Genomic DNA, 24,527 nt, shown 5'->3' on the forward strand with positions numbered 1-24,527 from the left:
CGTTCACCTCCTCTCCGTCCACCACCACCTCCTCCTCCACTGCCGCCGCCTCTCCGTCCACCGCTTCTCCGCCCACCGGCTCCTCGTTCACCACCTCTCCGCCCACCGGCTCCTCGCCCGTCTCTCCTTCCTCCTTCTCCTCCTCTCCGCCCTGGTCATCACTCCTTCTCCTCCGCCGCTCCCTTCCCTCCTCACACTCCCTCGCATAATGCCCCTGTTTCCCACATCTGTGGCACATTCATGTGTCAGGGCAGGGCAGTCTTTCTTTATATGTCCAGGCTGAATGCATATTCTGCATACTCTCACTTGCCTACTCATACTCTCACTTGCCTTAAAAAAAAACTCTGCTCCTTCAGCCATCTGAAACTTTGTGGAGTATGGCAAAGATGTTATTGTGCCATTGAATTTTACCTTCAGAAATCTCGCCCCGTCCGCCACATCTGTTCCAGGCCACATCCGTCTCTTTATAGGGGATACAGCTGTCACTCCCCAACCATCTAGTTTATTCAATATCTCCTCATCCGTCACATAAGCAGGCAGGTTCATGAAGGATATCACCACCTCATCATTTATTAGTTCTTTTGATGATTTTTTCTTTTGCTGTAACCGACCCCATTGTCATTTCATAAGAGTTTCTCCCCTTCACTCTGCATGCCTCCACACTTCCACACACCATCTTGGTTGTTTTCAACAACTCCATCAAAGTTACTTCCACTTCTCCCTCCACCTTCACAATCACTGTCAATGCCTTCTCATCATTTCGTACCTGCTTCTCTCTTTCTTTCGCTGCTCCACTGCCGATGTTCTTTTCATTATCCTTCTCCATTCCATTTGTTATTTCCATTGTATCCATCCCAAGGTGCAAAATATCCTTTCTCAGTTGATAGAAACTTGATTTCACTTCAAAACAATAGTATATTACGTTTGTTTGCTCCACCGTGTGCTCTCAGTCTTCCTCCCACCAAGCATTCGAAGTCACTCCCGGAGCAAACAGCCAACGGATGCTCTGCTTGAAAAGGGTGGTTTCGCTCCGGTTAGAAACGACGCATCGAGGCTGTCCATAGGAAAACAACAGCATGCATGTTGATCTGGATAAGAGCAGGACGAACGGGCAATTCTAAATTTTTCTGACCAATCAACTACCACGTCTGTTGCTTCGATTGCGTATGTTACTTCGTTTACATAAAGGGCTGTGAGAACGCAAATCAGAGAAATTATTTATGCAACAATGTTGCAAACTCATCCACTTGCTCCGGGTCCTGATTCAGACTTTCATGTGAGAACATGACCCAAGACACACGGCGGGAAGCGCGAGACGCAGCTACTTCTAATTTAAACCTGGGACACTGTAAACAGCTGGGAGTTAATTAGTCTCTTATGTAGGTGTGGTTGATGAGTCCTATAGGTTGACACCTTAAACGACCGTCCTGATTGGATATCAATTGACCGTTGACCCAAGCTTAGTGTCCTCACAACTTTGTATGCTAATATAATCTAATCTAATGCTTGTAATATCTTAACATTACTTGTAAAAAATAATACTAATAATAATAATAAATCATCATCATCCTTCCTTCTTCTAGTGACTGCCAATGGCACCTTACCTTAAAAGTAGTCCTACTTTTTTAGGTGGTGGTGCCTGCAGACTATTAGAGTTGATGTTGATGACCAGAGAACCACCATGTAGCTATCTGAAGTGAATTAGTTAGCAGTTATCAAGTGGGCTAAAACCATCTAAATTCATATCATACAGTAGTAGCAAGGTGATTTTTTGTTGTGAGCAGCAGGGACAAGCTAATATAAAATAAACGCAATTATCATATGTTAGGGAATGTTTGCATAGCTTGATATTGTGGCGAATGTTATCGCCTGGTTACGCGTTACAGCTAGCTAGCTAGTCACGGATACTGTTATGTTCACTACTGTTGTTCACTGCGTTGTTGTTGTTCATTGATCGGCCGCTTGGCCACAACTGATTTGCATATTAGTGGCCCCAAAGGGCACATTCTATGTAAGTTTTATGGGTCACACCGTAGCTGTGTCGTACAGGAGGAAGTATCGGGTAGTTCAAGTTCAAGGGGATAACCCAAGCTTTAACCGTGCCTTCGAATGTGTGACTGTGTCAGTGTTCTATGGCAGTTTACGGTCAATAAAAGCTTGCGTGATTACATTGTGTGCGGAGTCCAATCCATATCCACGCTACAATATTAACCAAAATAAGAAAATAAAATATTAATAAATGGACATGACATAGCCTACCTCTGTTTTGTGCACGTTTCTCCTCCTCCTCCTCCTCCTTTCTTCGCTTCCTCCCTCGTGCACCCGAGGGTTTAGTCCTTTTCATGCTTTATATATTTAGTATACTAGCTGCTACTAGCCTACTAGCTTGTAATTCTGAATGTTGGAGAGAGGGCACGTTAGGGGCGGGGGTTCAAGTTAGACCTTGTTACTAATTGAATGTAGGCATTAGTCAAATCAAATAAAGTGTATTTGTACAGTGCTACTTTATGTGTAGTAGAATGACACAAATGACTTAATGCAGTGGTGTAACAGTATGGATGTGCTACTAATAAATAAATAATTCATATTTATTCATATGTATTCACTTGGTAACACTTTACTTGAATCCTCCATCATAAGGTCTTCATAACAGTGTCATAAAGTTGACATTAGAGGTGTATGTTTGGATTTGCCTGCAGGTGAAGGAACAACAAGCGCAACTCTACAGCCTACAGACATCCCATCAACAACAACAGGCACAACCACAAGCACAACACCAAGCACAACACTACAGCCTACAGACATCCCATCAACAACAACAGGCACAACCACAAGCACAACTCTACAGCCTACAGACATCCCATCAACAACAACAGGCACAACCACAAGCACAACTCTACAGCCTGCAGACACCCCATCAACAACACCAAGCACAACACTACAGCCTGCAGACATCCCATCAACAACAACAGGCACAACCACAAGCATAACACCAAGCACAACACTACAGCCTGCAGACACCCCATCAACAACACCAAGCACAACGCTACAGCCTGCAGACATCCCATCAACAACCACAAGCACAACACCAAGCACAACACTACAGCCTGCAGACATCCCACCAACAACCACAAGCACAACACCAAGCACATCTCTACAGCCTGCAGACATCCCATCAACAACAACAAGCACAACTACAGCCTGCAGACACCCCATCAACAACACCAAGCACAACACTACAGCCTGCAGACACTCCATCAACAACCACAAGCACAACGCTACAGCCTGCAGACATCCCATCAACAACAACAAGCACAACTACAGCCTGCAGACACCCCATCAACAACACCAAGCACAACACTACAGCCTGCAGACACTCCATCAACAACACCAAGCACATCTCTACAGCCTGCAGACATCCCATCAACAACAACAAGCACAACTACAGCCTGCAGACACCCCATCAACAACACCAAGCACAACACTACAGCCTGCAGACACTCCATCAACAACCACAAGCACAACGCTACAGCCTGCAGACATCCCATCAACAACCACAAGCACAACACCAAGCACAACGCTACAGCCTGCAGACATCCCATCAACAACCACAAGCACATCTCTACAGCCTACAGACATCCCATCAACAACACCAAGCACAACGCTACAGCCTGCAGACACCCCATCAACAACAACAAGCACAACACTACAGCCTGCAGACACCCCATCAACAACCACAAGCACAACGCTACAGCCTGCAGACATCCCATCAACAACCACAAGCACAACACCAAGCACAACACTACAGCCTGCAGACATACCATCAACAACCACAAGCACAACTCTACAGCCTGCAGACATCCCATCAACAACACCAAGCACAACGCTACAGCCTGCAGACACCCCATCCACAACAACAAGCACAACTACAGCCTGCAGACACCCCATCAACAACACCAAGCACAACACTACAGCCTGCAGACATACCATCAACAACCACAAGCACAACACTACAGCCTGCAGACATACTATCAACAACCACAAGCACAACTCTACAGCCTGCAGACACCCCATCAACAACAACAAGCACAACTACAGCCTGCCGACACCCCATCAACAACAACAAGCACAACTACAGCCTGCAGACACCCCATCAACAACACCAAGCACAACTCTACACCCTGTAGACATCCCATTGTTAGGAGAATATATTTTTCAAGGTCTGTTTATTTGACTAGCACCAGCTGCTTGTTTTACTGTTCGTTTCTTATCAGTTTTTCTATTTTAATATGCACTTATCAGTATTTGTATCTGTGGGGAGCATGGCGCGTTCTGGCCTGCAGAGGGAGCCAGACTGTCGTTGGGGGGGGGATGATGAGCTGATTGCGGACAGGTGTCAGTGATCAGGTGTCAGTGATACCCTGACCCCGGCTCCGCTTACATCTGGCGCCCTACGTGGGGCACAGAGAGGGGGTCGGCACACACCCAGAGGACTATGGATTCGTCGCTAGGCCAGGTGGTGGCGCACCTGGCCCGGATACAGCGGTCGCAGGAGGCGATGGCTGCGGAGATGGTGCGGGGACAGGCGGAGCAGCGGGCCATGCTCCGCGAACTACTGGACCGCACCAAGCCACCCGGGGGAGGTCCCCGGGTTCGGGCCCAGAGGAGGGGGGTGCCGTTCCCGACACCTCCGCTGACAACCACCTGCCTCCGGTTCCAGCCCATCCCCGGTCCCGCGCCCTACCCCGACCCCGGCTCCGCGCGGCCTGGGTTACGGCCTGGGGTGGAGCCACGGCGGGAGCCACCAACGCCTGCCCCGAGGACGGGGCGGGCCACCGGGGGGAGGAACGCACACGGGGGGCCAACCTCCACCCCACAGACGGCCCCACATGATCCACCAGCGCCTGGTTCGACCCGGGGCATTGTTAGAGGCATCGCGGATTTTGGTGAGGTGTGTGCATGGGGATGTTCACGAGTATCCGGTAGTCACCATCGAAATTCGTTATGGGGGGAAAAAACATAGTGTTCGGGCGGCGGTTAGCTCGCGCCTCACGCACCCTCTAATTTTGGGTTTAGATTGGGCTGGGTTTCCGCAGGTATTAGGGGAAACTACGGGGGTGCCTGCACGACCGACAGGGAGATGTGGGGCGTGCGCAGTGCTCTGCGCTGATGCGGGGGCGTCCGACGCTGCCGAGCTGCCGGAGGAGGCGGTGGGTCCAGCACCCGCGGATCCACCGCCTGCGTTCCCTCCAGTAGCCGACTTCCCCCTCGAGCAGTCTCGCGACGTCACTCTACGCTCAGCCTTTGACCAAGTGATAAGTATTGATGGTGTGCTGGTACGGCCAGACGCTGTGCGCGCCCACCCGTATTTTGTAGTGATTAGGGACAGACTGTATAGAGTGAGTCGTGACATTCGCAGAGACGAGGAAGTGACCCAGTTGTTGGTACCTAGGAGCCGCCGGGAAGCTATATTCCAGGCGGCGCATCATAACCCTATGGCAGGCCACTTAGGATACGACAAAACACTCTCCATGGCCCTGCCATGGGTTGTTACTCTGATGTGGCTCCGCCTCCTCGTCTGTGTGAGCGGTGAGCAGAGCGGGGAGATGTGTGGCTCCCTGCAGTACGGTGAGAACCCCAGGACCTGGCTGTAGGGTGTCATCCCCCAGACAGAACCACAGGTGCTCTACCTGTATGCTGCTCCTCTGGTATGCACACGTATGCACGCACGCACGCACTCACGCACTCACGCACACACGCACGCACACACACAGCCTCCCCTCTGTGTCTCTTTTAAGGCAGAGGGGGGCAATTGAGTTATAGACTCAAAAGCAAGACAAACCAGCATTACACCAGACAAAGGTATGCACAGTATATGTGTGCGTCTGTATGGGGATGTCTTAATACCAAACATGTTGATGTATTTTTTCCCCGTTCATGTGTAACACTCAAGAGACGATTTAAGAATATTTTGTGGAATTGAAAATGTATGTGTTACGGTACATGTGGGAAGACGGTACATGTGGGAAAACTAGGGTTAGGGTTAGGTGCTACGTCGACTTGGTACATGCTGGCATGTCTAACCCTAACCCTAATCCTATCCCTAACCCTAACCCTAACCGTAGCACCCTAGCACCTAACCCTAACCCTAGTTTTCCCACATGTACCGTCTTCCCACATGTACCGTAACATATGCACCGTATAGTTTGTATTTGGAATGCTTCATCATGTGAAAATGAAAGTAAAGCTGCTTTATATTGAATAACGTTATTCATTTAATTCAAGAGAGGATGGAGGATGGAGAGTATGGATTTCATGATTTCACTGATTCCCAAAGTTTACGGGTATATCTAATTTCTCTAAAGGGCATTATGGATTATTTTTAGGTTTGTTTCTATACAATCGTTGAGCATTATTACTTCTGGGATGGGTAGTGCTTCTATGGGATAACATAACACACATATCACATAACAAAACACATTCTACGGCCCCCTTTTCTTTTATACACAGCAATTAGTGAACTATACTTTTTAAACAAACACAAATAAATAAATAGAAAGTCCCACTGAGAGAGGGGAGAAATCTCGGAAAAGGTTTGTAGTCCCCATTAGTCTGCTGTTATGCGGCATTCATGCAAATGTGTAAATTCTGACGTTCCGAGTTCAAATTAACTTGGGTTTCATCTTTGTACAAGAGTGTCCTAGTTCAGAGTGTGTTGTGAACGTTGCAGCATTAGTACTCAGGAGTGGGACATTAGTCTGCTATAGTGGAGCACTTCTTCAATACAAAACGACAGAAACCTGAGCAGGATTCCATGGTTAACTCTCCTCAGGTCTACAAAAGTCTCTGTCAGGCACCATTATTATGTTCAGTGTAGGTGATGCTCTTCAGATAAAACTGGCCTTAATTCTCTTTCATCCTGATGGCCAAAACAAAACAAAACAACAAAAAGGGTGCAGCTCTACTAATTAAAGTACTCCTCAAGAGGCACGAGATCGAGCTATAAAGAGGTCCTGGATGTTTTTTGCTTGGCTCCAATACCAGAAAGGAGGGATAGGCAGGATCAAGGAAACAAACAGTCATAAGGTGTACATTCTTTGATAGGAGGGCTGTGGTTAACAGTCCAGTAGAACATCCAGTGTCGTCGTACATGACTGTCAGTTGTATTTCTTCCTTGTTCGGTCACTCAATCCACACCCTCGCTCTTACGGCTTACGGTAGGGTGTCTGGTTTGACTGACCTCAAGATATACCTCAAGACCCCCCAGGACAGTCGTCAAGTCCATGTGGGCCACGGCAAAGAGCCAAAGTCCAGTTGTCTTTATCAGTCCAGCTTGTTTGTAGGGCGGTTGATGTTCTCCTAGCACCTCAGCTGCAGCAGGGGTGGTCTGTGACTAACAGGGTGTCATAGCCATAGGTCTCCAGCAGGTGAAGCAGGAAGAGCCTGTCTCCATGGGGGTCCAAGCCCATGGCCCTCACACTCTCCTGGGTGAGGGTGGGCTCGGGGCTCCCCGCCACCTCACTCAGCGTCTGGAAGATACGATTGTTCTGCTCCAGGAAAAACCTGCAAGGGGATCAGTAGAAGACAAGAGGGTCAAAAATATAACAATTCTTCCGTCTTCTAGCATTGTGACTGCCAATGGCCCCTGGCCCTAGCATAGATTACTTTTTCTTACGATAACTGATGGATAGAATCTATGACCTTTATGAAATGCAGACTGGATGTGTTAGTACTCAAATAAGTTTTGTGACTGTGCAGTTCTAAATGTGTAATGCTATGTGTAATGTCCACTTGGGGCGGCTGTGGCGCAGGAGGTAGAGCCGCCGTCTAATGATCACAAGGTTGGCAGATCGGCGGTTAGAGCCCCGGCTGGCCACATGTCGAAGTGTCCTTGGGCAAGACACTGAACCCCAAATTGCTCCCAGTGAGCGGGCTACCTTCCATGGTAGCTTGCCACCATTGGTGTGTGAATGTGTGTGTGAATGGGTGAATGAGAGGCCGTTGTAAAGAGCTTTGGATAAAGGCGCTATATAAGTGCAGTCCATTTATATGTCGGTGGGTTGGGTCCCAGTGAACACTTACAGGATGAAGAGGTCCTCCTCACTGGACACACAGTCTCCGTTCTCCTCCTGGGAGTACAGCAACATCTGCCTACACAACCATATAGTCAACAACACTCATTATCATCACCAATATCCCCACTGTTACAGATTATCATCATATCAGCAATATCTCCTCTGTTACAGATCATCATATCAACAATAAAATTGGGGCGGCTGTGGCGCAGGAAGTAGAGTCGCCGTCTAATGATCACAAGGTTGGCAGATCAGCGGTTCGAGCCCCGGCTGGCCACATGTCGAAGTGTCCTTGGGCAAGACACTGAACCCCTAAATTTGCATGGCAGCTTGCCGCCATTGGTGTGTGAATGTGTGTGTGTGAATGGGTGAATGAGAGGCCGTTGTAAAGAGCTTTGGAGCACTGCACATAAGTGCAGTCCATTTACAATATCTCCTCTGTTACAGATCATCATCATATCAGCAATATCCCCTCTGTTACAGATTATCATCATCATATCCCCTATGTTACAGATTGTCATCACCAATATCCCCTCTGTTACAGAATATCATCATAATATCACCAATATCTCCTCTGTTACAGTTTCTCACTGTCCCATCGTGCTGATACCTTGCCGTGGTGGGGCAGCTTGTGTGCTTCTATGACTCTGAGAGCTATACCGGCCGGGGTTTACACCCCTGGCAGGTTCAACCAAGCCGGGCAGGTTTCAGAGGAGGGGCCAGACGAAAAGCAGCACCTGGTCCTCCAGGTTGGGGGTTGGGCGTGGGGCCAACAACCCCATCCCGTAGAAAACAATCCGTTACAAAAACGTTGACAACAGAACAGACCTCAGCCCTGGAAGAAGAAGGATCCTCAATGAGAGGAAATATGACGCTGTGTGATGAAAGCTGTCAAGTCACAGAAGTCACAGAGCCGAAACCCCTTCTGTCAACCAGAGACACAGGAATTGGAACATGGAACGTCAGGACCTTGTATGAGACCGGAAAAACCATACAAGTAGCAGCAGAAATGAAGAGGTACAAACTAGATCTTTTAGGAATTAGTGAGTCACGATGGACACAATCTGGACAACAAAGACTGCAGACAGGAGAGCTGCTACTCTACTCTGGGCACGAAGAAGACAAAGCCCCTCACACTGAGGGGGTTGGCCTTTTGCTATCAACAACAGCAAAGAAAGCACTGATTGGATGGGAGGCACATGGATCAAGAATTATAACAGCCACCTTCAGAACCAAGAAAAGGAAAATCAAGTTGAACGTGATACAATGCTATGCACCAACCAATGACAGTGACGATGGAAAAAAGGATGAGTTCTACAACAGACTGCAGAGCATCCTGGATCAACAAAAAGGAAAAGACATCAACATTCTCATGGGGGACTTCAATGCAAAGATTGGCAGAGACAACACAGGCTTCGAAAAAGTGATGGGAAAGCATGGCCTAGGAGAAATGAATGAGAATGGAGAAAGATTTGTGGACACCTGTGCCCTGAACAACCTGGTTATCGGAGGAAGCGTCTTCCCACATAAGAGGATCCACAAGGCAACCTGGGTATCACCGGATGGAGTGACCGAGAACCAGATAGACCACTTCTGCATAACCAGCAAGTTCAGGAGATCACTACAGGACCTGCGAGTAAGGCGAGGAGCAGACATAGCATCAGACCACCACCTACTAAGCGCTATGCTCAAATTGAAACTGAAGAAGCACTGGATGGAAACAACATCAAAGAAACAGAAATTCAATGTCCACCTCTTAAAAGACACACAGACAAGAGAAGTGTTCACACTGAAGCTGAAGAACAGATATCAAGCCTTGCAAGATCTAAGCAGTGACGAAGGAGACCAGCAAGACCAATGGAAACCCTCATAACAACAAGGAAGTGATTGGAATAAAGAAGAGAAACCATAAAGAGTGGATATCAGCAGAAACACTACGCAACATAGAAGAAAGGAGACAGAAAAAGACAGAAGTTAACAACAGCCGAACAAGGGCAACCAAGGCAAAAGCCCAAAGCGAGTACACTGAGGCAAACAGAAAGGTCAAAAGAAATGCCAAGAAGGACAAGCGAAACTACATCGACAACCTGGCTAAAGAAGCAGAAGAGGCAGCAGCAAAAGGAAACATGAAGGAACTGTATGACACCACCAAGAAACTGTCCGGAAAGTTCAGCAGACCAGAACGACCAATCAAAAACAAGGAAGGAAAGACCATCACAAGACTGGACCAACAGCAAGAGGGATGGGCAGAGTATTTTGAAGAACTCCTGAATAGACCGACACCACATAACCCCCCGGACATTCAACCTGCGGAGACTGACTTAGTCATCAACTGTGGAAAGCCCAGCAAGCAGGAAATCCAACAGGCCATTGCACAACTAAAGAATAGTAAGGCAGCAGGACCAGACAACATCCCTGCCGAGGCACTGAAGGCAGACATAGACACCTCGGTAGAGATGCTACACCCCCTGTTCGAGAAGATATGGGAGGAAGAGGAAGGGCCAACAGACTGGAAAGAAGGCTACTTGGTCAAAATACCTAAGAAAGGAGACCTCAGCCAATGCCACAACTACAGAGGAATCATGCTTTTATCAGTGCCAGGAAAAATCTTCAACAGAATCCTCCTCGAGCGAATAAAGAAAGTGGTGGATCCGCAGCTAAGAGACCAGCAGGCAGGCTTCCGACCCAATAGATCATGTGTAGACCAGATTGCAACCCTCCGAATCATAGTTGAGCAATCATTGGAATGGAACTCTCCATTATACATCAACTTTGTAGACTACGAGAAGGCATTTGACAGTCTCCACAGAAACACCCTCTGGAAATTGCTTCGACACTACGGCATACCAGAAAAGCTTGTCAACATCATGAGGAACTCCTATGAAGGAATGACCTGCAGAGTCATACACAGCGGGCAGCTCACACGAAGCTTCCAAGTGAAGACCGGAGTAAGGCAAGGCGGTATACTGTCCCCCTTCCTCTTCCTCCTGGCCATTGACTGGATATTGAAGACCACAACGGCACAGAGGAGAAACGGGATCCAGTGGACACTCACAACACAACTGGACGACCTAGACTTCGCAGACGACCTTGCCCTACTATCCCACAGTCGACAACAGATGCAGGAGAAGACAAACATACTGGCAGACACCTCAACACAACTAGGCCTCAACATCCACCAAGCAAAGACCAAAATCCTAAAGATCAACACAAACAACGAAGACCCAGTAAACCTGGAGGGAACAGCACTCGAGGAAGTAGAATCCTTCACCTACCTAGGTAGCATCATAGACAAGAAGGGTGGCACGGAGGCAGATGTCAGAGCAAGAATCAGCAAGGCAAGGGCCTCATACATCCAACTAAAGAACATCTGGAGCTCCAAGGTAATCAGTCAGCGGACAAAGATCAGACTCTTCAAATCCAACATCAAGCCAGTACTCCTATACGGATCAGAGACGTGGAGGACAACCAAGATCACAATGACTAGAGTGCAGTCATTCATCAACAGATGCCTGAGGCGGATCCTGAACATCCACTGGCCAGATACCATCAGTAACAACGATCTCTGGCAGAGGACGGGCGAACAACCAGTGGAAGAACAAATCAAGAAAAGAAGGTGGGGATGGATCGGCCACACACTACGCAAACCAAACACCAGCACCACAAGACAGGCCCTTAGATGGAACCCCCAAGGCAAAAGGAAGAGAGGCCGGCCCAAGAACACCTGGCGCAGGGACTTGGAGACAGACATCACACAGAGTGGACTAACATGGAAACAGCTGGAAAGCAAAGCACAGGACAGAGGACCCTGGCGAACTGTTGTCGACGGCCTATGCTCCTCCAAAAGGAGCGATAGGCGTAAGTAAGTAAGTACAGTTTCTCAACTGGAAAGGTACCACAGTCATTATCTTCATCATCATCATCATCATCATCAATATCCCCTCTTACAGATTCTCATCTAGAAAAGTACCACTATCTTCATCATCATCATCATCATCGTGGTCGTCATGGTGACCCATACCTACCTCTGCTCAGTGAGTTTGCGGTACTTCTCCTTGTCTGCGGCGCTGAGCCTGAGCAGGGGCTTCAGGCCCTCCCTGTACGACTTCACGTTCTGGTTGTCTACATAGACATCGTACAGGTCCTTCTTCTCCTCAAAGATCTTCTCGGTCGTGCCTACACACACACACACACACACACACACATTTTAAATGCTTTATTTATGTCCACATACATGTACAATATCTAAAGGACATAAATACTATCAGTGCATTTTGACATTATGAAAACAGTCAGTTACAGTAGTGCTGAGCCAACAACCAGTGATGCTACACACAGGATGTTATTCACACTACACCTCGTTCCAAATTATTATGCAAATTATATTTTTCTCTGATTTTCCTAAATAGTCGATGTAAATGACAATCAGTATAATTTTCAAGTCATCAACCGTTAGAGTATAATTCAAATTTTATTGAACAAACCTCCCAATGATAACAGTATTTTTTTTTTAAATAAAAAACTCAAAATGCACTGTTCCAAATTATTATGCACAACAGAGTTTCAAAACATTTTATAGGTTGTAAAGAACTAAAAATGGTAATTTGATGAATTTAGGGTTAGGAGGTCATATTAGGAGGTCATATTTACTGAAATCAAAAGCTATTTCAAACAAAAACATCTTAACAGGACAAGTTACATGTTAACATAGGACCCCTTCTTTGATATCACCTTCACATTTCTTGCATCCATTGAACTTGTGAGTTTTTGGACAGTTTCTGCTTGAATTTCTTTGCAGGATGCCAGAATAGCCTCCCAGAGGTGCTGTTTTGATGTGAACTGCCTCCCACCCTCATATATATTTTGCTTGAGGATGCTCCAAAGGTTCTCAATAGGGTTGAGGTCAGGGGAAGATGGGGGCCACACCATGAGTTTCTCTCCTTTTATGCCTATAGCAGCCAATGACACAGAGGTATTCTTTGCAGCATGACATGGTGCATTGTCATGCATGAAGATGATTTTGCTACGGAAGGCACGGTTCTTCTTTTTGTACCACGGAAGAAAGTGGTCAGTCAGAAACTCTACATACTTTGCCAAGGTCATTTTCACACCTTCAGGGACCTTAAAAGGGCCTACCAGCTCTCTCCCCATGATTCCGGCCCAAAACATGACTCCGCCACCTCCTTGCTGACGTCGCAGCCTTGTTGGGACATGGTGGCCATCCACCAACCATCCACTACTCCATCCATCTGGACCATCCAGGGTTGCACTGCACTCATCAGTAAACAAGACTGTTTGGAAATTAGTCTTCATGTATTTCTGAGCCCACTGTCATGCTGCAAAGAATACCTCTGTGTCATTGGCTGCTATAGGCATAAAAGGAGAGAAACTCATGGTGTGGCCCCCATCTTCCCCTGACCTCAACCCTATTGAGAACCTTTGGAGCATCCTCAAGCAAAATATATATGAGGGTGGGAGGCAGTTCACATCAAAACAGCAGCTCTGGGAGGCTATTCTGGCATCCTGCAAAGAAATTCAAGCAGAAACTGTCCAAAAACTCACAAGTTCAATGGATGCAAGAATTGTGAAGGTGATATCAAAGAAGGGGTCCTATGTTAACATGTAACTTGACCTGTTAAGATGTTTTTGTTTGAAATAGCTTTTGATTTCAGTAAATATGACCTCCTAACCCTACATTCATCAAATTACCATTTTTAGTTCTTTACAACCTATAAAATGTTTTGAAACTCTGTTGTGCATAATAATTTGGAACAGTGCATTTTGAGTTTTTTATTTAAAAAAAAAATACTGTTATCATTGGGAGGTTTGTTCAATAAAATTTGAATTATACTCTAACGGTTGATGACTTGAAAATTATACTGATTGTCATTTGCATCGACTATTTAGGAAAATCTGCGAAAAATGTAATTTGCATAATAATTTGGAACGAGGTGTAAATTATGATTACAGTGGATTTGACAGATACAGTATCACTACTGTAAAACAGACAGTATCCAGCTCAGGGGTACAAGAAGCACCGCCTTCTCCATACTGAGCGGCTACCAATAATAGCAGATACTGAGCAATACTTTGCTAACTGTTTGGCCCTTCTCTTAGATAGACCAGCCATTTGAAGGCCTCTGACAACAAGCTTATGAACATGGCCCAGGCTGCCAAATATGAAAACTAAGGGTGTGTTCTCACTAGAACATTTGCTTCACTTGGAATCGGAGTTTAGGATAAAATGTGTTTGCTCTGCGTCGTTTGGAGCTGTGAGAATGCGCATTCGAAGTCGCTCCCGGAGCAAACAACCAACGCATGCTCCGCTTGAAAAGGGTGGTTTCGCTCCGGTTACAAACGACGCATCCATCACTTTGTTCGCTTCGCTTTTGGTGAGAACGCTGCTCAAGGCAGTCCATAGGAAAACAACAGCGCATGCGTGTTGATCTGGATAAGAGTGGGACTAACGGGCAATTTTAAGTTCCTGACCAATCAACTACCACGTCTGTTGCTTCGATTGCGTATGTTACTTCGTTTACATGAAGGGCTGTGAGAACGCAAATCAGAGAAATAATTTATGCAACAATGTTGCGAACTCATCCACTTGCTCCGGGTCTCGATTCAGACTTTAATGTGAGAACATGACCTAAAATGTTACATCTGTAACCCAGTTGTGATATGGCCTGCTCCAGCTGTTGGTATTTCAAGATCTTGGTTGAAAAGGCTTCCTCTCGGCTGTGGTCAAAGGTGCAGCCAACTTCTAGAATAAGCACCTTTCTGTGATTTTCATTGACAATGACACACACACACACACACACACACACACACACACACACACACACAAACACACATACATACACCAGGGTTAGTGATATAAGGTCTGACAGCAGAAGGAAGAGGTCACATACACAGGAGGGTCTCTGAGTGCATACTCACTTGCTACCGAGGGTCCTAGTCCATCCTCACTTCCCACCTAGGGGTCTCTGAGTGCATACTCACTTCCCACCGAGGAGTCTCTGAGTACATACTCACTTCCCACCTAGGGGTCTCTGAGTGCATACTCACTTCCCACCTAGGAGTCTCTGAGTGCATACTCACTTCCCACCTAGGAGTCTCTGAGTACATACTCACTTCCCACCTAGGAGTCTCTGAGTACATACTCACTTCCCACCTAGGGGTCTCTGAGTGCATACTCACTTCCCACCTAGGAGTCTCTGAGTACATACTCACTTCCCACCTAGGGGTCTCTGAGTACATACTCACTTCCCACCTAGGAGTCTCTGAGTACATACTCACTTCCCACCTAGGAGTCTCTGAGTGCATACTCACTTCCCACCTAGGAGTCTCTGAGTACATACTCACTTCCCACCGAGGGGTCTCTGAGTACATACTCACTTCCCACCTAGGAGTCTCTGAGTACATACTCACTTCCCACCGAGGGGTCTCTGAGTGCATACTCACTTCCCACCGAGGAGTCTCTGAGTACATACTCACTTCCCACCTAGGAGTCTCTGAGTACATACTCACTTCCCACCTAGGAGTCTCTGAGTGCATACTCACTTCCCACCGAGGGGTCTCTGAGTACATACTCACTTCCCACCTAGGAGTCTCTGAGTACATACTCACTTCCCACCTAGGAGTCTCTGAGTACATACTCACTTCCCACCTAGGGGTCTCTGAGTACATACTCACTTCCCACCTAGGAGTCTCTGAGTACATACTCACTTCCCACCTAGGAGTCTCTGAGTACATACTCACTTCCCACCTAGGGGTCTCTGAGTGCATACTCACTTCCCACCTAGGAGTCTCTGAGTACATACTCACTTCCCACCTAGGAGTCTCTGAGTACATACTCACTTCCCACCGAGGGGTCTCTGAGTACATACTCACTTCCCACCTAGGGGTCTCTGAGTACATACTCACTTCCCACCTAGGAGTCTCTGAGTGCATACTCACTTCCCACCGAGGGGTCTCTGAGTACATACTCACTTCCCACCTAGGGGTCTCTGAGTACATACTCACTTCCCACCGAGGGGTCTGAGTGCATACTCACATGCTACGTAGGCCAGCTCATTCTCCAGGGTGCTGATGTCCGCCACGTTGACGTAGAAAAAGGGGCGGAACTCTGGCACGGCCACACCCACTCCAGGGATGGACACATTGGCCAGACAGCAGCAGCAGTACACTGAGGAGGAGAGGCCAGTTATTAGTAAATGTGTGTGTGTGTGTGTTTGAGAGAGAGAGAGAGAGAGAGAGAGAGAGAGAGAGAGAGAGAGTGTGTGTGTGAGTCTCTGTCTGTGTGTGTGTGTGTGTGTGTGTGTGTGTGTCAGGGTTTCCGTTAACCGGTAATTACCGATCTTTGTCCGGTAAAATTTGTTGAAGTCCGACAAATTGAAAACTCGTCGGACATAATGTCCGGTGAAAATAATTCCCTCTAAGCACAATTTGAATACAATTCGCTAAAGCGAATTGTATTCAAATTGGCTTCGGGCCACCATTTTCAGCTGAGCACCAAACACACACACACACACTCATACACACACAACACTGCCCGAGAGAGAAGGACCCGCCCCCTTTAGTTAGCCTAGGCTAACTAAAGGGGGCGGGTCCTTCTCTCTCGGGCAGTGTTGTGTGTGTATGAGTGTGTGTGTGTTTGGTGCTCAGCTGAAAATGGTGTCCCGAAGCGGAGCGCCTTAACTTTATCGCACAATAACAAGGATAACAAACGAAACGGACAACATTTACACTAAGATGGAGACAAACTTCAGCGATATGATCTAACAGCCGGTCTTCAGGACGACATACAGACCCGTATGAGCTTACAGGGCTATCCCCTATCTATCTGAGAAAAGGCATAGGCCTAGGCTGTAACATCGAACGGAAATTAGCCTATACGCATTGCAAGTTAATTTAAAGCCTATTTATTTTCAAAGAGTTTTATTCTATTTTATTTTATCTGATAAAAGGCATATGAACGGAAATTAGGCTAGCCGTGTCACGCCAGAAGCCTACATGCTTGCACTGTTCAATAAAATGTTATACATCTAGACATTGTGGTATTTCTTTATATACGTATCCCAGCCTGCCTATCAATTGTTTCTCAATAAACAGTTATGTTCTCCTCATTGTCATACTCCCGAGTCCGATTAAGTATGATTTGACAGGCAGCTAAACGAAATGCCTTCCCAACCAGCGAGACCTGGTTATAGAAATGACGTTGTTTTATTGATAAAAAAAGGGTAAAACTGGAAAGAGAAAATAGAAAACTCACATTAATCCCAAACAATTTAACAAACATCAGTTAACGTAATGGGGAGTCCGTTCATTGATCGATGCTGTCTGTTCAGTTCCCAGTGAGGCGCCCGTTCAGCGCTGGACATAATGGCATAGCGCGCATGCGAATCATGTTATATTATTATATATTATATAGCTCGCATCTAATCGTATCGGATGAGAAATAGACATTAAATGGCATATATAGGCCGCTACACAACAGTAATCACCGCGACAAACAGCTATATTATATTTTAATATGATGACCGGAATATCTCACGTTTGTCCGGTAAATCGAAATCTTCCCGGACACGATGTCCGGCGGCAATTTTTTCTAACGGAAACCCTGGTGTGTGTGTGTGTGTGTGAGAGAGAGAGTGTGTGAGTCTCTCTGTCTGTCTGTGTGTGTGTGTGTGTGTGTGTGTGAGAGAGAGAGAGAGAGAGAGAGAGAGAGAGAGAGAGAGAGTGTGTGAGTCTCAGTCTGTCTGTCTGTGTGTGTGTGTGTGTGTGTGTGTGTGTGTGTGTGTGAGATAGAGAGAGAGAACGCGAGAGTGCGTGAGCCTCTCTGTCTGTCTCTGTGTGTGTCTCTGTGTGTGTGTGTGTGTGTGTGTGTGTGTGTGTGAGAGAGAGAAAGAGAACACGAGAGTGCGTGAGTCTCTCTGTCTGTCTCTGTGTGTGTGTGTGTGTGTGTGTGTGTGTGTGTGTGTGCGTGTGTGTAATCCTCACCCCTGTAGCAGACCACTCCTACAGGTGGAGGGGAGAAGATGAGGATGCGTCTCCTCAGCAGAGCCAGCTTCCACAGCACCATGATCTGCTCCCCGAAGAACTGGATGAACTGGGACATGCAACCCGCAGGGTGGGTGATCTATACACAGAGACAAGGACCGTCGTGAAAGAATCGAATCTCTCGAGTTTTACTTTTTTAGGCTGTCATTGCCTTTCAACTCATTATACCTTCTGCCCGCCTGACTACTATAGGATCTAGAGCCTTCAGCCGTTCTGCTCCCCGCCTCTGGAACTCTCTGTTACCTAACATACGCAATATTGACACTCTCACCACTTTCAAATCCAGTCTTAAAACACACCTTTTCACAATGGCTTACTTGGTTTGATCTCCTGTATTTAGTTTGTTGTTATATCTGATTTTGCTGTTTTTATCTCATTTTGCTTTGTTGATTTTAATGTTTTGATATGTGGTTTTAAACTGTCTTGTAAGGCGTCCTTGAGAGCCTTGAAAGGCGCCCATAAATAAAATGTATTATTATTATTATTATCGTCATTGTCATCGTCATCAAACATATCATCATCATCATCATCATCTTCATCATCATTACAATAACAGATCACTAACGTATTCAAATCCGCCTCACCTTCATCTCAGGGTGCATGCAGTGGTGGAGTGAGGCCCCCCAGGCGCTGGCTGGACATGCAGTAACAATGCCTTCCCCGCCAGGGGGCAGCACTGCCCTCTTATCCTCATAGAAGGCCTCCAGAGGAGAGTACTGGCCTGGGGACTTCAGCTGGAGCCTGTGAGTCATTACCATACAGTAGCTGTAAAGATGTATTCTTGATGATTGATTAATGGGTGGTGACCGAGATTGATGGAACCCAAAGTAATTAAAGATTCTTGCTCAAGGTAGACAATTGAAGAAAGATGTATTCCTGTACAGAGCTGTAGGTAAGCTCTCTCATAGGGGGAGAACACACACAGTTATGGCCACGCAGTGTGTCTCTTATAGACAGAATATTGATGGATCAGCAAACAGCTGTCTAACACAAATTATACCAATGGCAATGGCTCCGTTCAGTCTACTTGACCCTGAAGGGTACCCCAGCCATGTCGTTCTAACTCCCCCATAAGGAGCTGATTCTCTGTCAGTCCTGAGTATCCTGATGACCCATTGACCCAAAGTCTAAGTTTATCTCTAGTTCAGTTCAAGTTACAGGCAGAGAATGAAGGAGAGAGTGAACAGTCTAAATGACACATTGGTTTGATTAGTTATTTCAAAGTCTATGCACAAAGAAAACACATCCTAACAGTAGCTAATGACTATTTATACCTCAATGGTAAGTGAAGACCAGCGGTAAATAGAATGATACACTATAATCATGTTACACTGAGACAGGCAGACACCAGACAGAAACAGAGAGTGGATCTTGGGGATTGAGACAAGATGGATAGTATGAGGCTGAAATGGGGGTGGGACTGAAGCAGGGCGTGAGAAGGCAGTGTCACATCCCAAGGGTTGACCATAGCCTCTTTGTAGCCTTTGTTTTTGTTAAAATTATTTCCATGTCCTCTGACTTTTTTTTAAATGGGTTTTTAGGTTACATTAATCCTTCTATGGACCATTTTACCCAAGTTTAACTAGTAGTAATCCAATATTCCGTCTGTATCTGTATCTAACATAAAGTGAGTCTCAGTCAGGTAATCTAGGTGGTAGTCTAGGGGTGGATTACTATGTGGAGGGTTCTCCCTGTCATGCCAAGGTGACAGAGTAGGTAGAAGTTGTCCCCTAACCACTGATTCAGGATCAGATATCTTTCAATTCCCCTAGTGGTTGAAGGGTTAGTTCACTATTTTACACCTTGGGTCAGATGGTGAAATCACCTCAGATGAACACCTGTAATCTGTAGCACTTTGAGATTTCCTTATGTAAAGTCCATTACAAATAAAATGCATTATTATTATTACTATTATTATTATTATTATTATTATTATTATTATTATTATTATTATTACTCTCTGAATTGTTTGGAAGTCACTTTAAGGTGTTTTGGCCATAACATTCACTCCCATTGTTTTTCTTGTTTTTAAAAAAAAAATTATCGATAGCTGAAGTTAGTAGGAACTATGGATGACAGTTTCTCCTGACCCATAGACTACTTTCAAGGTAATGAACGATCTAACAGCTATAAGGTGTAACATAGTGAACCATCCCTTTAAGGTTAGGATTGAGGGGAGGGTAATCTGGGTAATAAAGGCAAATTCTGCCTCAAGCTATGCTGACATAAGGATGGACTGGGAACTGCCTGATGGAGTCTAGTGCAGTCCTTCCTCACCAGTACAGAACAGTAGTCCCCTAGTAATGCAATGACCATGTCACTCACAGTACATAACTCCTCTGAGATTGAAGGGGAGAAAAACAGTCATAGTATAAGAGGATGAGTCAGGGTGACCGAGGCAGGAGACAGGGCAGGATAGAGTCACAGTGCAGGGAACCACAGAGGAATAGAGGAGAAGAGAGACAGAGAGAGAAGAAGAAGAAGAAGAGAAAGGGCTATTTTCAGCAGAATGTGTGACAGACTGCAGTGTGACTCCCCCTGTATGTATGAGGTCATTACCAATAGCAAAGGGCTGAGTGAGAGAGGAGGAACATACAGAGAGGAGAGAAAGTGAGAGTCAGAAAAAGAACAGAGAGAGAAGTGAGAGGGGAAAGAATGAGAGATGTAGAAAGGGAAAGGAAAAAAGTGTGTGTGTGTGTGTGTGTGTGTGTGCTTGAGAGAGAGAGGGAGAATGAGAAAATGATAGAGAGAGAGAATGATAGAGAATTGTAAGTAAATTAAATTAAAATGTGCTCCTACTCTTACCTGACCTGGTGCTCCAGGAATCCCATGTAGCGATAGAGCAGTGTGTAGGAGGGAGACAGGATCCCCACCGACTTCATCCTGGCCCCCCTCTCCACCTCACTCTCCACCGCCATGTTGGCGAAGCACGCCAGCCCAAAGTAACAGCCCTTCCGGAAGTATCTGTGGAGGGAGAGAAGAGGAGAAGGGATGGGAGGGAGATGGGGAGGGAGAAAGAGAGAGAAAAAACATGTAAATCTTGCCAACAGTGAGTACTGTATGTGCTGCCAGATGGCAGGTCTTTCTGCTGACCATCTCCTGTGCTGCTTGACTCTGCTGCCAGGCCAGGGGGTGGGGGGGTGGGGGGCGTCTCAGTACTCAAGCATTCCTCTCCTCGTCTCCTTCCCCTGTTCTAGAGCAGCATTAGGACTACCACTGGCCCCTGGCCCGAGCATAGGTTACCTTTTTTTTGTGATGACTGATAGATGATTCACTTACTTAGACCATTGTGTTTGTTTGTAAGTTGCTTTGGATAAAGGTGTCTGCCGAAAATTTAAATGTACTTCAGTTTTGCTAAGAACTGGATGGGTGGAAGAAAATCTCTGAAAATCCCATGTTTATTTTCACCTATCCTGCAGCCTCCGCAGTGTTTCCCATACATACATACATGAGACTGTGGTGGGCCGCCATAGTGTCATTTGCCCCTGCAAATGACACTATTTTTAGCACAGTTTTTCTACTTTTCTTCCACTTTCAGCACCGCTCGTGCTGTTCCCTAAAGAGCAGGTTCGCAGGAAGGCCAGAGCTAGGTTACCCCCCCGCATCACTCTCCACAGTCTCACAAAATCCTGTGGGAAACACTACTGATGTGAACAGAATGAAGACAGGGAACGAAGGAAGCCAGAGACTTATATAAGGGATCAGGGGAGGCTGGGAGAGCTAGAAATGGAGGACAGGCTCATTGTAATACATGGAAATGGAATGACGTGGGTTTGATACCATTCCTCATTCCGTTCCATGTATTACAATGAGCCCCGTCCTCTGATTTCTACCTCCACCAGCCTCCCCCTGTAATGGAGGTAGGTGTGGATGATGTGGACTCCACTAAGAAGATCACCAGGAAGCTGGCTGGAACAGCTAAGGGGACCGCACTGTGGATGTCCTCTGTGAGTAATGAGGTCCTGATGGGGGAGGGACAGGTCCTGTCAGAACTGCAGAGTCACTACCCATCTTCCATCGGAGACTGAAGACCCATCTCTTCAGGTTACACCTTAACTGCTCCTCCTGAGACTTCTACTACCCCCAGCACTGTTTCTCCGGAGACACCGGCTTTTCCCATTTACTGTGTCCCCCAAGACTTCTACTGCCCCCCCTGTACTGTTTCTCTGTTTATCCAGTGTCTATACAAAAAACAACAACAACTGTATTTTGTCTTTTTGTTCCTTCTATCACTGAGACTGCCAATGGCCCCGGGCCTGAGCTAGATTACTCTTCCTGCTACGACTGGTGGATTGATGATTCACTTGCTTAGTCAAATTTATTAATTGTAAGTCGCTTTGGAATAAGGCGTCTGCTAAATGCCAAAAATGTAAAAAAATATGTAAAATGTGGGTTATGGAGGTTATGCAGGCAGGGACTTACATGAAGTCACTGGTAACTCTGTGGGAGCCGCTAGCCATAGCCTTGAACTCTACTCCGTCCAGGTCGATGTCTTGAGGTAGACACCATTCCAGCATGTTACCTACACACACACACACACACACACACACACACACACACACACACACACACACACACACACACACACACACACACACACACACACACACACACACACACACACACACACATACACACACACACACACACACACACACACACACACACACACACACACACACATCGTATCACTACAACTGTTACTACTTCTAGGCTTACACAACATGATTACAGTACCTGCAACTACTGATTTTTTTTAATGGGTCAATTGCCTCTCCCTCTCTCGCCTTCCTTCCCTCTCTCCCCATATCTTAGTAAAATGATTGTGGTGAGTATATTGATTCTACAAATTATGCTGTTTCTCAAGTACCCTGATATCACTGTAGTAGACGTCATGTAAATTCCACTGTAATCAACATCGCCTGATTTGACATAGACTCTCAGCCAGCTGTGTAAATATGGTTATAAGAGTAAATAGAAGAGTTGACTGTACAAATATGGTTTTTAGCATAATTAGTTTTTCAATGTTTGTTTGGAGAACACAATAGTGTAGTTAAAGCTGATTGGCTGCTATAGTATGGTACTGAAAAAACAAGTTGTAGCTGGAAAAGAACAAATCTGCAGGCCTAGGTGAACCACTGGGCCTCAGGCTTACAGAAAAACTGCCATAGGCCGCATGGATCAGGCTGTCTGTCTCTATGAATTAGGCTGTCTCTGCCATAGGCCCAATGAATAGCGTCATCGATTAGGTCTCCTGGATAAGTAATTTGATCAGTGAAGCATTCCACAGAGACACGCTCACTATCTCTCTCTCTCTCTCTCTTTCTCCTTCCCTCATTAATAATGAATAGTCTCAGGCTAACTCAAGTCTACAGAACGCATTGATAGATTCACAGATGCTGGTTAGATTTGTTATGTCTGAGATGTTAAATTGACATTCTTCTTCTTTTTTTCTTTTTTTTACTTTTCAATACAATACCTGCTCATCTCCTCTGCGTAGAAAAGACCTGACATGTCTATGCATGCTTTACACATGCTCACGTTCTTAATTTAGGGCCTTTGTTCACAGAGAAACACTCAGGAGGGAAGCAATCCCAGATTACCACACCCCAATGATGATAAAAAGAATCATCATAATCTAACCCAGCATCCCTTCTTTGGATAAACTAGGCATTTAATCATCATAGGCTTACCCTTTCTATGTGTTTAATAGTTTTTTTGTTTTGTTTTTTACACAATATAACGACCAATAATAATGTATAGCCTACTGCTTCAACTAAAGAAATGTTATGTGTTATGCAATGGACTACAATATAGTGATGTTCTTCTCATTGAGCAGGACCCATGCAGCAACGTGGAACTCACCTGATCGTGTATCAAATGTCACCACAAAGACCGCCACTATCTGGTCCTTTTCCTCCCATTTCACCATGCTGATATCGAGCGGGAGCCCTGCTTGTCCTGTGTCCGGGGTCTGGTCATCTTTTTGGGGACACTGCGCTTCACATCCCGGCGGGGGGGTGAGGACCTTGGTTGTAGAGTGGGCTGTGGCTGTGTCTGTGCCTCTGCTGTTAGTGTCAGCAGCTGTTGAAGACCCTGGACCCCCCGGACTAGTGCTCCACCCTATCCCCGGAGCAGTGCAACCTAATGCCCGACTGTTGGAGGGGCTCGACTCACCGTCCTTCTCTTGCTCCGGGGTCGGAGGAGGCAGCTCCGCCGGAGGGATCTCCTCCCAGTCCAGCAGAGGTGCGCGGTCAGACCGCTCGACCATCACGGTTCAGTTGTCGGCGACTCCCGGCTTATTTAGTGATGAGGATGATGGTGGTGGAGGATGTTGCACACAATCAAGAAGCGAAAGGTCCATTCATAATCGATTACACCTCGGCAAATGTA

The 24,527-nt window shown here is 46.3% G+C and overlaps 1 protein-coding gene across 1 annotated transcript; it reads right to left on the bottom strand.

Moving 5' to 3' along the window:
* Positions 1-6,828: 6,828 nt before the first annotated feature.
* LOC308164624 (DENN domain-containing protein 11-like) lies at positions 6,829-24,405 on the bottom strand (the record flags this gene model as incomplete). The annotated part of the gene is made up of 9 exons (XM_080538700.1): positions 6,829-7,563; positions 8,083-8,151; positions 12,101-12,251; positions 16,129-16,260; positions 18,075-18,213; positions 18,719-18,875; positions 20,940-21,098; positions 22,557-22,656; positions 24,000-24,405. The coding sequence occupies 9 exons, from the start codon at positions 24,403-24,405 to the stop codon at positions 7,368-7,370; spliced, it is 1,509 nt and encodes a 502-aa protein (XP_080394826.1). The 3' UTR covers positions 6,829-7,367.
* Positions 24,406-24,527: the final 122 nt, after the last annotated feature.

Source organism: Nansenia antarctica (assembly GCF_963989245.1).
Source record: "Nansenia antarctica genome assembly, chromosome: 8".
In the NCBI taxonomy this organism is placed as follows: domain Eukaryota; kingdom Metazoa; phylum Chordata; class Actinopteri; order Argentiniformes; family Microstomatidae; genus Nansenia; species Nansenia antarctica.